This window comes from Gymnodraco acuticeps, unplaced genomic scaffold (genome assembly GCF_902827175.1).
Source record: "Gymnodraco acuticeps unplaced genomic scaffold, fGymAcu1.1, whole genome shotgun sequence".
Classification (NCBI taxonomy): Eukaryota; Metazoa; Chordata; class Actinopteri; order Perciformes; family Bathydraconidae; genus Gymnodraco; species Gymnodraco acuticeps.
The window spans coordinates 129,527-140,000 of NW_022991762.1; the positions used below are offsets into that span (position 1 = coordinate 129,527).

The 10,474-nt window shown below is 39.8% G+C and overlaps 4 protein-coding genes and 3 gene segments (V, D, J or C); 3 read left to right on the forward strand and 4 right to left on the reverse strand.

Annotated features, from left to right (window-relative positions):
• The window catches only part of LOC117535063 (immunoglobulin lambda-1 light chain-like), a 77,168-nt gene that overhangs the window by 49,251 nt on the left and 17,443 nt on the right, over window positions 1-10,474 (forward strand). The window lies entirely within an intron of this gene.
• LOC117535062 overlaps window positions 1-10,474 on the reverse strand; it is a 70,332-nt gene that overhangs the window by 41,203 nt on the left and 18,655 nt on the right.
• The window catches only part of LOC117535066 (immunoglobulin lambda-1 light chain-like), a 111,476-nt gene that overhangs the window by 39,128 nt on the left and 61,874 nt on the right, over window positions 1-10,474 (forward strand). The window lies entirely within an intron of this gene.
• LOC117535067 overlaps window positions 1-10,474 on the forward strand; it is an 88,669-nt gene that overhangs the window by 30,985 nt on the left and 47,210 nt on the right.
• Window positions 1-10,474, reverse strand: part of LOC117535060 — an 89,696-nt gene that overhangs the window by 29,852 nt on the left and 49,370 nt on the right.
• elavl1a (ELAV like RNA binding protein 1a) lies at window positions 17-8,615 on the reverse strand. Of its 4 annotated transcripts, none has more exons than XM_034199369.1 (7): window positions 8,394-8,615; window positions 7,013-7,072; window positions 5,474-5,666; window positions 4,906-5,009; window positions 4,220-4,382; window positions 3,892-4,117; window positions 45-2,751 (listed from the first exon to the last, which is right to left on the reverse strand). In XM_034199369.1, the coding sequence occupies exons 2-7, from the start codon at window positions 7,046-7,048 to the stop codon at window positions 2,427-2,429; spliced, it is 1,047 nt and encodes a 348-aa protein (XP_034055260.1). In that variant the 5' UTR covers window positions 7,049-7,072; window positions 8,394-8,615; the 3' UTR covers window positions 45-2,426. The 4 variants fall into 4 exon arrangements, with proteins under 4 accessions (XP_034055262.1, XP_034055263.1, XP_034055260.1 ...); XM_034199370.1 differs by having other exon boundaries at window positions 5,474-5,654; window positions 8,394-8,612; XM_034199371.1 differs by lacking the exons at window positions 7,013-7,072; window positions 8,394-8,615 and adding an exon at window positions 6,433-7,003 and having other exon boundaries at window positions 17-2,751.
• tspan37 (tetraspanin 37) overlaps window positions 10,175-10,474 on the reverse strand; it is a 9,680-nt gene continuing 9,380 nt past the window's right edge. The window contains exon 7 of the mRNA XM_034199378.1: window positions 10,175-10,474. This exon is cut by the window's right edge and continues 144 nt beyond it. The gene's annotated coding sequence lies outside the window, so the exon portion shown is untranslated.

Sequence of the window (10,474 nt, forward strand, 5' to 3'; positions counted from 1 at the left end):
TCCAACACATTTGAAATAAGGTTCTAGACAGACTTTTTTTTCAATTCTGAAAAGCCACCATGTTTTTATTGAAATGATCCAATGTTAGAAGACATTAAATGGACTTCAACTTAGTGCCCTTAAAACCAAGAAAACAAACAAATCCAGTCAAACAGTTGAATAAGTAACAAGTATGACCACATACGTTGTCAAATAAATATGTGCGCCTCCTCTGGTGTAAAACACACCATTCCCACTTATAAATTAAGGCGGATCGCAGTTTATTCAGACTGCCCCTACAACAAATGTACTTGCATGAATTATGCAATTCCAACTAAAACTGCTGAAAAAACTAAGCAGTAACAAACAGTAGAAAAAAAGAAATTATAAAAAAACGACGACATCAACTTTCTATTAAGTGCTTTGAGCAAGTCACGAAATATTGCACAAAGTTAAGGATTGTGACACAAAAATAACATGACATTGAAAAAAAAAAAAAAGCACCTTTAAGAGTGAAATCTGAAGCTTGTTATGGGAATACTCTTCAGATTGTGCACACATTAAGTGTCAGGGGAATTATTAATGAAAACGGTTTCAAGGTGACTGCTAAAATGTGTGAGCAGGTCAAATGATTTAGTGTATTGTAACCGTCACCAAGTGGCTCTAATGTTCACCTTGGGGTGAAATCAAACACAATTACAGTACCAATGGAAACGGTTGAACATCCTTAAAGAACAAGACAAGCTAAAAGCCAAGATCTACATTATTTAAAGAGGAGCTTTGATATGCAGATGACCTTACCTAAATGGATGATATAAGTGTTTCTAATGCACACTACACATACTGGACGATTGAAAGTGAAACTAGTTCTGTTGTGCATCGTTCGATATCTATTCCTCAAGCTAACCAATCAAATGTATCTTAATGTACATTTCCCCATTGACTTGTAGAACTCACTGAAATGCAAAAGGACAGCTTAGTTACAGATTGTGTTATTATTCAGTGGTTTAAACGGCAATTTGTATCAAAGTTGCTTCATGAAATGTCTTTAGGACTTTCCTTCAAGTGTCTGTGTACAGGTAACATCATATCTTTTAGCAACTTACATTGGTCCATGTTTTTTTAGGCCGTCTCGGAGGTGTCAAAGCCTCCAGAGGAAACACTTTCTGTAACAGCTTTTATCAAACACTGCAGATTTGGTACGAGAAAAATAATAGAAACAAAATTCAAACCAAATATTTAAAAAAAAAAAGGTTAATTAAAAAAAGAAAACAAACCAAACCAAACTTTCGGCAAAAAGAAATAAAATTTAATGGTTTATGTTCAAAGTGAAACTACCAAAACTAAAGAAAGGAAGAAAAAGAAAGCAAATAAAAAAAATGAGATAATTAACAAAAGGCCATTCATTTTTCTTCAAACTTGAGATGAGCACTGGCTAAAACAAGTTGCTCACAGATAAGAAAACTTTGCCTTTAGAATAAAAATAAAAAAACAAAACGGCATAGAGACAAAGTGATGTTGCTCTGTCAGATATACCATAGTACCTTTTCCAAACAAACATCGACATAAGGTATAAATCTACCTTAAACTGGTGTGTCTGCAGTAAAAGGATCAAATCTCTCCCTGCCTTTGGTCCATCTTATTCTCATACTCATCGACTCGGGTTCATATTCAACAGGTTTCTCCTGAAATGCAACTTATATTAAAAAGACACTTTACACGGGGATAACAAAAACAGAGACATTTCCCTACAGAGTTAGTCGTGTTTTCAAATGGTTGGAGGATGAGCGAGAGTCCTGGATTAACATCAAAAGGACTGATATTCAAAGTAACCGAAAGCAGATAAGTTAAAAGTGCTTTGCTCTTAGATTGACTCGAGACAGTGAGCAGTGCTGTCGGTCTGAGTCTCCACTGGATGATCGTTTAAGGCTTCGAGCTCTACTTATGACGAGGATCCAGAACACAGCACTGCTTTTCCAAAACAACCCCTGGCAAGAAAATGTCCGTCGCATTTTCTTTTTTTCAATCCACAAACATGTCAACACTTTGAGAACAATTTGTGCGACCTTCCTTATTTTTTTGTGCAGTGCTCAGAACCATTAGCCGGCCTCCTTTATCTAGTCCCCACAGTTAAACATGCAACAGATACGGACAGTATTTTTAGATAATTTTCAAAAAGTTATCCGGGGGAATCATGGGATTTGACCCTCTCCACCCCCCCACTAAACATTAAAACTACTGAGTGTCTCTCAAGCCTCTAGCATGAGTATAAAACGATGAGAAACAAAAAGCCTCAACACTCTTTTAGACAAGTACAAAGGTGCAGAAGAGTGAACATCTCTGAATACACTAAAAACCAAACAGATGTGCCAGACTTTGAAAATGCGTACTTCTGCTCTCTGCAGGTCTCCTCCATCCCTCCTCTACACCCGATTGTCCCGCTCTCTTTACTTGTGGCCCTTGCTGGTCTTAAAGGACACTTGCAGCATCTTGTCTCCGAGCCGGTAGCCGTTCAGGCTGGCGATGGCCATGGCCGCCTCCTCGTAGTTGGACATGGTGACGAAGCCGAAGCCCTTGCACTTGTTGGTGTTGAAGTCTCGGATCACCTTGACGTTGGTGACGGCGCCGAACGGGCCGAACATCTGCCAGAGGATGCTCTCGTCGGCGTCCTGGCCCAGGTTGTAGATGAAGATGCACCATCCGGAGTTGGAGTTCCCGGGCACATTGACGTTCCCCACGCCGCTCATGTGATCAACGCCCATGGGAGAAAACCTGGAACACAGGAGAGTTTAGAGGACTTGTGGATTCAACAATGACTCTGAACTCAAAGAGACTATTTTTTCTTAATAAAACTGTTTAATTATATAATGACCCGTTTATGCAAACAACATGGGCTCTCCTGCTATATGACAGGACTTGACTGAAGTCTCTGCTAGTGTTAAAGGTCCCCTATTATACTGTTTTTCATCAATATATTACAGGTCTCAGATATATCCAGAGCCTGTCTCTGATTGGCTGAAACCCCAAACAGATCATTGCAGCATTACCCATAATCCCCTCTGTTTCAGCCCTGTTTCCAAAGTGCTGATTCTCTGTCTGTTACTTCAGATGAAAATAAGGAGCCCCTCCCCACGCCCCTCTGAGAGATATCTGGTTAAAAAGAACTCAATGGTGCTCTAGGAGGAGATTCAGGTGATAAGGTGGGGGGGGGGGGTTACCTTGGTTGCTGATTGGCTAATGGTTACACAAGCCAAAAAATTGTTATGACATCATAAAATGGCCAAAATCTGATCAGCTCATTTTCAGACAGGTTTTTATAGAAATGGATCAAAAAGAGAGAGAATCTTTGTTCCTGAAACTTTCAGAGTCTCTTTCCACAGAGGGGACACATGTTGATGTAGAAGAGACATGAAGAAGAGGGGACACATGTTGATGTAGAAGAGACATGAAGAAGAGAGGACACATGTTGATGTAGAAGAGACATGAAGAAGAGGGGACACATGTTGATGTAGAAGAGACATGAAGAAGAGGGGACACATGTTGATGTAGAAGAGACATGAAGAAGAGGGGACACATGTTGATGTAGAAGAGACATGAAGAAGAGGGGACACATGTTGATGTGGAAGAGACATGAAGAAGAGGGGACACATGTTGATGTGGAAGAGACATGAAGAAGAGGGGACACATGTTGATGTAGAAGAGACATGAAGAAGAGGGGACACATGTTGATGTAGAAGAGACATGAAGTAGAGGGGACACATGTTGATGTAGAAGAGACATGGAGAAGAGGATTTTGATAGGTGACCTTTAAGCTATCATCAATTGCTCAGCTCAGTCTGACATTAATATAAAAACAGAGCAATGGCAGCCATCATGCACTGAGAGTATGCAAACATTAACAACTTCTCTCACCTGAAGCGCTGCGCCTGGTGGTGCACGGGCCCTCCGAAGCGCCGGGACTGGTTGTGGTAGAGCTGAGAGATGATCTGCGTGTTCTTCACCTGGTTCGGGTTGGCGGCAAACTTCACTGTGATTGGCTCAGCGGCTCCGGGTGGTTTTTGCCCATTCAGAGTTTTGACAGCTTCCTCTGCCTCCGCCCGCTTGTCAAACCGGATGAAAGCCACCCCGCGGGAAGCGCCTGGGAACAGGAGAGCGGGCGGTGACCGTCTATTCTGACTGACAGCCAATCGAGGCGCTTTATGTTACTGAGAAGAGTTGGAAAAGTAAGGAGTTTATTCACCTGTCGTGCCTGTGGCCTGGTCCACAAGCACACGGGAGTTAATGATGTGTCCAAAGCGTGAAAACATGTCCTCCACGTCCTTCTGGGTCATGGCCTTCGGCAGGCCGCTGATGTACAGGTTGGCATCCTTTATGGTGTCAGAGCTGGGCCGTGCGTATGAAACCTAGCAACAGGAAGCAACAATTTCCAGATTAAAACGCTACTGTTACACACGAAAAAAAAAAACGAGTGAAGTACGATGATACACAAATCTAATAACATTAACATTTAAGCGATTTCTCGGGATTCACAGCAGCAATTATCTGTATTTTTTAAATAAAAATCGACTAATTCAAGGTTTTTTCAAAAATATTCTAGTATAAAATGAAAAACTAAATACAATAATCTGTGCAGCGGTTTTAGGTATCTTCACTCTGAGCAAAAAATGAAAAGCATAACAAAACATTACAGCAACAAAACATTTTATTTTTTTAAAGGAATTAAATACATTGAATTTGTCAGAAAGTGTCGAATAAAATCAAAACGTATCAGACATGTCGGGTAGGGCAGTAAGTGAGCTGTAAAAGCAGAATCACTTCCTCGCACTGACATGTTCTAGCTAGTTAGCGGACAGCACAGGAGCCACAGGAGTTACATGACATGACATCTTTGGTTTGAGAATTGTAGAACACCTTATTGCACGTTACCTTGATAGTTTTGGACTGTAGCCTTAGTCCGTTCAGTGTACTGATAGCTCTGTCTGCATCACTAGGGTTAAGATAGTTAACAAATCCGTACCCTAAACTGTGGCCTAGAGAAAAAAAAAGGAAAACAATAAAATAAAACAAAAAAACGTTGTATAGTTTTAAAAAAAAGTCTGCAAACAAATAAATATTTAAAAACAAAAACAAATCTTAACATTGCATGGTAGTTGAAACAAACAAAGAGACTGTCTACAGGACTGGTTGGAATAAATAAAACAAGCCTATGGTGGGGAAATAAATGAGAAAACTACTTCCCAACGCTAACAGAAAATAAATGTTTTGATTTTTTTAATATTAAATATTACATAATAAAAAGCCAGGAGTCAGAAATCAGGCGTTTGGTGGATATCCTGCCAATAAATTGAGTCATGGGCCAATATGATAACGCTGAACCACCACTGCCATATTGAGAGGTTGTAACCATATCTATTTCCATTTTTTTTTTTGAAAACTTGAGGTTAAGCGTCCCTCTGTTCTGTCACAGGTCTTATCACTTCAGAGAGTAGCATACCTGCGACTTTGTCTCGAATCAGCTTGGCGGACTCCACCTCTCCGATGCTGCTGAAGAGGCTCCGCAGCTCGTCCTGCGACATGCTCTGAGGCAGGTAGTTCACGATCAGGTTGGTCTTGGAGTCCTTCCCCTCGTCCCCTCCCATGTGCTCTTCGTAACCGTTCGACATGTCAAACGCCTCCTGCAGATCGTCCAGGTGGGGCGCAACAAAAACAGAACGAGGTAAGTACACAGGGTACGCAGAACTAGAGCTGAAACCCGTAGCTGGGAATTACTCAATGGTAAAACAAGTCGACAAACTTTCACAGAACCCTGCTTTTAAACTGAGACGTGCAGCAATCGTAATACATGCATTCTTTGTTGGTGGTGAAATAAAAACACATTTATTTTTGTTCTTTCGCATCTTATTATTGTGCTTTCTTCCTGTATGTTCCTGTCTGTGTACATGACATAAGCTGCTCACAACCAATTGACCCCTGCACTACACTATTCTATAAAACCTTCATTAGTTTAATTTGCCAAATCCTCATGGTTCTTCTGAGTATTCCAGATTCAAATGCATTTTTTAGATGTGTTATAAAAACGTGTGTGTTATACAATTATCAGACTTGTTTAATGCATACGCTGTGCATAGGATGTGTGTGTAACGCTAGCAAGTGCGGTTGAGAGGGAGAGAGTATAAAGTCAGCAGTACTTTACAGCTGCAGTGTGTGCATCTCCCCGCTGTGACCAACTGGTCCAACCCATTTTTGCGGTGGAAAACCATGGATGCCGTGTAATTACAGTTTTTAACGCAGGAGAAAACCTAGGGTTGAAGCTTTAAAGGCCACACAATGGGAACTAATGATATTACTAAGGCATGTGACAGGATCTCAGATGCAAGTCTGCGGTTAACACTAAGCCTCCTTGAAGTTTAAACAAGGGAATGCTGTGCATACGTTTTACATTTGAAAGCTTACTTTTTAACCCCAGATGATCTCAGTCACATGTCAGTCTGCCGTCTAGTCTGATAACATGACTTCATAATACTTTTGAAAAGTTGCTTCTGCTGTCGGTTCTGCGGGCACATTTGCTTGGATCTGAAATGGAATCGGGCCTGAAAAGGAAGCCCAGCTAGCGGTCAACCTGACAGAGGTCCATTCATGCAAGAGAAGGGCTTCGATTGTGTATTCTGGTGGGGTAGACACAGCAGGCGGGAGGATGAATGAGAGTCCTGTAATAAACCAGTAAACATGGGCAAAGCTGGTGGCAGCTGGCCTGCCATTTCTCTTAATGTTATCTCATTTCAATCATTAGTTCCAGCAAACTAAAGAGATCCCTGTTGACAGTCGAAACATCCTTCAGGACGTCCATGTGTCAGTGGGATGTGAAACGTTCACTGTTCTTTCCCTAAGCTAAATACTCCTAAAACCTTAAATGATCTGATTATTGAAAACGAATATCATACTAATGTATATTGATCAATATAAAAAAACAGTGGGATAACAGTGTTGGTCATATTGTCCAGTCCTAATGTCACATACTGCAGTGTATACTCACTTTCATGTACTTTATGTGTCCTCTACGAACTGCCATGAAGACACTTCACTGCTCCAGAGGCTAAAGACAAAATCAAACAACTCGATCAACGTGGAAGTGAGCAAAGTTGATGTTTTAAAGTCACAACATTAAGTTCTACAAGGTTGTCAACTCTTGAGGGAGGGATTTACTGATTAATTAAAACGAGTAACAGTACTGCATGCTTACATCGTTTCCTGGGTGTTGCGAAGTGTACATGCCATGGAAGACACTTTTGTATCTGTATCAAAACAATGTGTTGGATCTGTCCGCTCACATTGCGAAAGCAGGGTACACCCGCCTCTGTATTTACTGTTTCCATTCGACCAGTGTTAGGACTGTAAATCATTGCCACACTGTGATCATGGTGAACATAAAGGATGGGGACTTTACAAACTCTGATAATTGTGGAGAAAAGCAGACATGTTTGGATCTGCACAGTTAGAGCTCATTTTAAGGAGAATACAAAAGTAAATATAATTGGTCTCCAAGGAATCAACCATACTGATTTTATTAAGTCACTGGCCAGACCAAATGGAAAATAGGTTTGCAAGCATTTGTGTTTCACATCCAGGGAAAGAGGCGTGTCAGGTTGAAGATGTAGTATGAGGGTTTGGATGTCAAATATTCTGCTAAGTATAGTGGAAATATCAGCTAATGTTTCACAACTTGACCTGCTTTTTTTATCAATGAGCAACCTTACTCTAGCATGACGTTGTGTAACCTGAGCATGGGCAGCAGCTGGAGCTGTCAGAAAACCGGATAATATTTCTCCATTGCTGCAAACGGGCGACATTTCCTTCACGTGAACGTCACAGCTTTGGCCATAATAACGACTGACACTACAAATACAAACCACGTGGCCTACGGATGTCTTCTGCATGCATGGAACACTTTTTGATCGTGCATTTCTTATTATTTGTTACAGCTGAAGGGTCTTCTACTCGGAAACGTGCAGAGGCCTGATTAGCATTAGCAAGCTAACCAGCTGCACGCTCACTCCCTCCTCTGAGAAACATGTGTCCACTCAGGTTCGACAACAACACGACACAATGTTATAATTGTACTAAATATATAGGAAACAGATAGCCTTAATGGGAGGTAAAGTGTATGTTTGTCGTGGCTGTGTCTAGCCGGTATGCTAACGTAAAGCACCGTGGCCCTATTTTGGAGAACGCGGATGAATGCGCGTGCGTCCCTGCGCTTAAACCCCAGCGGCCTGCTGCTAACAGGCCACGGAAGCTAACATTAGCTTAGCATCGGCCCTCAGAGCTGCATGCCACTCATTGGCATTTGACTCACAAAAACACAGCGAAATATAAAAAATACAGGTGCAAAACATGTATCAAGATTTTAGCATTACCAGCTTTTGGGGGTAATGTTGTTGTGTCTGCTTCTTTCTTCTATTTAGTCCTTTTCTTTGCGACGTTCACTTCCCTCCAAGTCAATAGTGGAGAAGAAGAAACGGAGGAAGAAACAGCAGCTACGTTACAAAGCCCACCACGCCCACTCACGTCCCGCCACGCCCCTGCAGAAGAAGCGTGGTCAACAACATCCATACTGTCAACAACATCCATACTGTCAACAATATCCATACTGTCAACATCAATCAACATTCAAGGCTTTATTGTCATGTGCACAGAAACTACAGTGTAGATATGGCAATGAGAAACTTAAGTCCCAGGCTCCTCCAACAATGCAACATGAATATATATAGGAGATAAAACAAATACAACACAATAGACCAAGAAATAACAGAATAGAAATAACATAGTGCAAGAGATTGTTGTAAGATGTGCAAGTAAATACAACTAAAATAGAAATAGTGCAAGAAGAGTCTATACATACATGGAATATGATATATAGAGAAATAAGTAGCACGATGCAAACAGATTCATGTTTATGGAGGCACTTTACAGAGTTAAATGAACAGTGGCTTATGTTGTGATAACATAACATGGAACTTTTTTAATACCCTTAAATTCAGGAGTCAAAGCAACAACAGAGTAAGAGGGAAATACAGGAGAGTACAGAGAAGAGTTCACACAGGATAATACAATTAAAAATACTATTATATAAGTAACTGTTAATCACAATAAGGTAAAACGTTGATCAGTTGAATAAACATACATATTTGAGATAGGATTGTTATATTGTTGTAATAAGAAAAAATACACAGTTCATGGTTGTATTAGTATTGTCTTATTGATGTATTATATAAATGTATTCTCATAATTATCCTGCACAATAATCAAAACTCACCTTAACTTTTTCTTTTGTTCTGTTTTTTTTAATACATTTTGTAGTTCATGTTCAAAATGTATGTATATGTACCAGTCTATGATATGTACATGTATATATGTCGTAATTGGAAAAAGCTTTGGCAATACTGTATGTCATTATGGTCATGCCAATAAAGCTTTTTTAAATGATAGGATGCATATTTTCTTTTTAGTCAAAATAAAATAGTCAATTTAGGTTACGAATCCCACCAAAACAGTGATATTAAATGTATTTCTTTCTTTTCGTCCCACTGACTTTGGAAATCTATACCAGGCGTTTAACAATGTTTTGCAACAGACTTAGTATAACATGAACATTTAATAAAATAGACTAACTTCAATGTATTCTTTACTGTAAAGACGAGTATGTATCTTAGATTATGTTCGCACCACCAGACACCAAAGCAAATTCCTTGGATGTCTAAACGCACCTGGCAATAAACTTGATTCTGATTCTGATGTTTAAGGCAAGTCTGTGAATCTTGGTATCAATAGTTATTTTCAAACTAAGGTAAACAGACTTGTAAAGCTCATATTATATAAATCATGTTCAACCAATACTTTAAGGTGATTTCTGTCGTCATCACACTCGTCAATCATGAGCACATTTTTTGCCATGGAGGAGTTACAATTTAAATGTTTCTTTAAATATTGGATTTAATGAGAAAGACACGAAATGTGCAGAACAAGACACGAAATGTGTGTCAAACAAATATTAGTATTCAGATCATAAAGTGCAAGTGTGATCCACAGCACTGTACAAGCTAACCAAAGGTTCAGTTGATTTTCTCTTTAGAAATTAATCTATTTAGGCTATTAAAAACAGCAGCAGTCAAAAAGTGCTTAAACACCAACGATCATGAACCGTGGGAACAACAACATTTTTGCTTTATTATCCGATCCATTATGTCACTTATTATGTTACTTATATTCGTTCAACAAAGCTATATAGGGTCTGTCCTGAGCTATAGTCGTCTTTTTGGTTTCAGAAATATCCGTCTTCATTACACAACAAATGCATTACTTTTATGTCACATGTAGTGGAGTAAAGCTGTGATAAGTGGTGTAGCAGAGGAGAGCTCATGCTTCTGGAGCTCAGGAAAAAGCCTTTACAATCACAATCTACAATAATTGGATGAGCATTAAAACACGAGACTATGAC

What these genes read in the sequence shown, in the direction of transcription:
- elavl1a (XM_034199369.1), bottom strand. Translation starts at nt 7,048, where the DNA reads ATGGCAGTTCGTAGAGGACACATAAAGTACATGAAA. An exon ending in TACAGTCCAAAACTATCAAG is followed by an intron (nt 4,383 to 4,905) that starts GTAACGTGCAAT and finishes TCCTGTTGCTAG; the next exon opens with GTTTCATACGCACGGCCCAG. An exon ending in CACCAGGCGCAGCGCTTCAG is followed by an intron (nt 2,752 to 3,891) that starts GTGAGAGAAGTT and finishes CCTGTGTTCCAG; the next exon opens with GTTTTCTCCCATGGGCGTTG.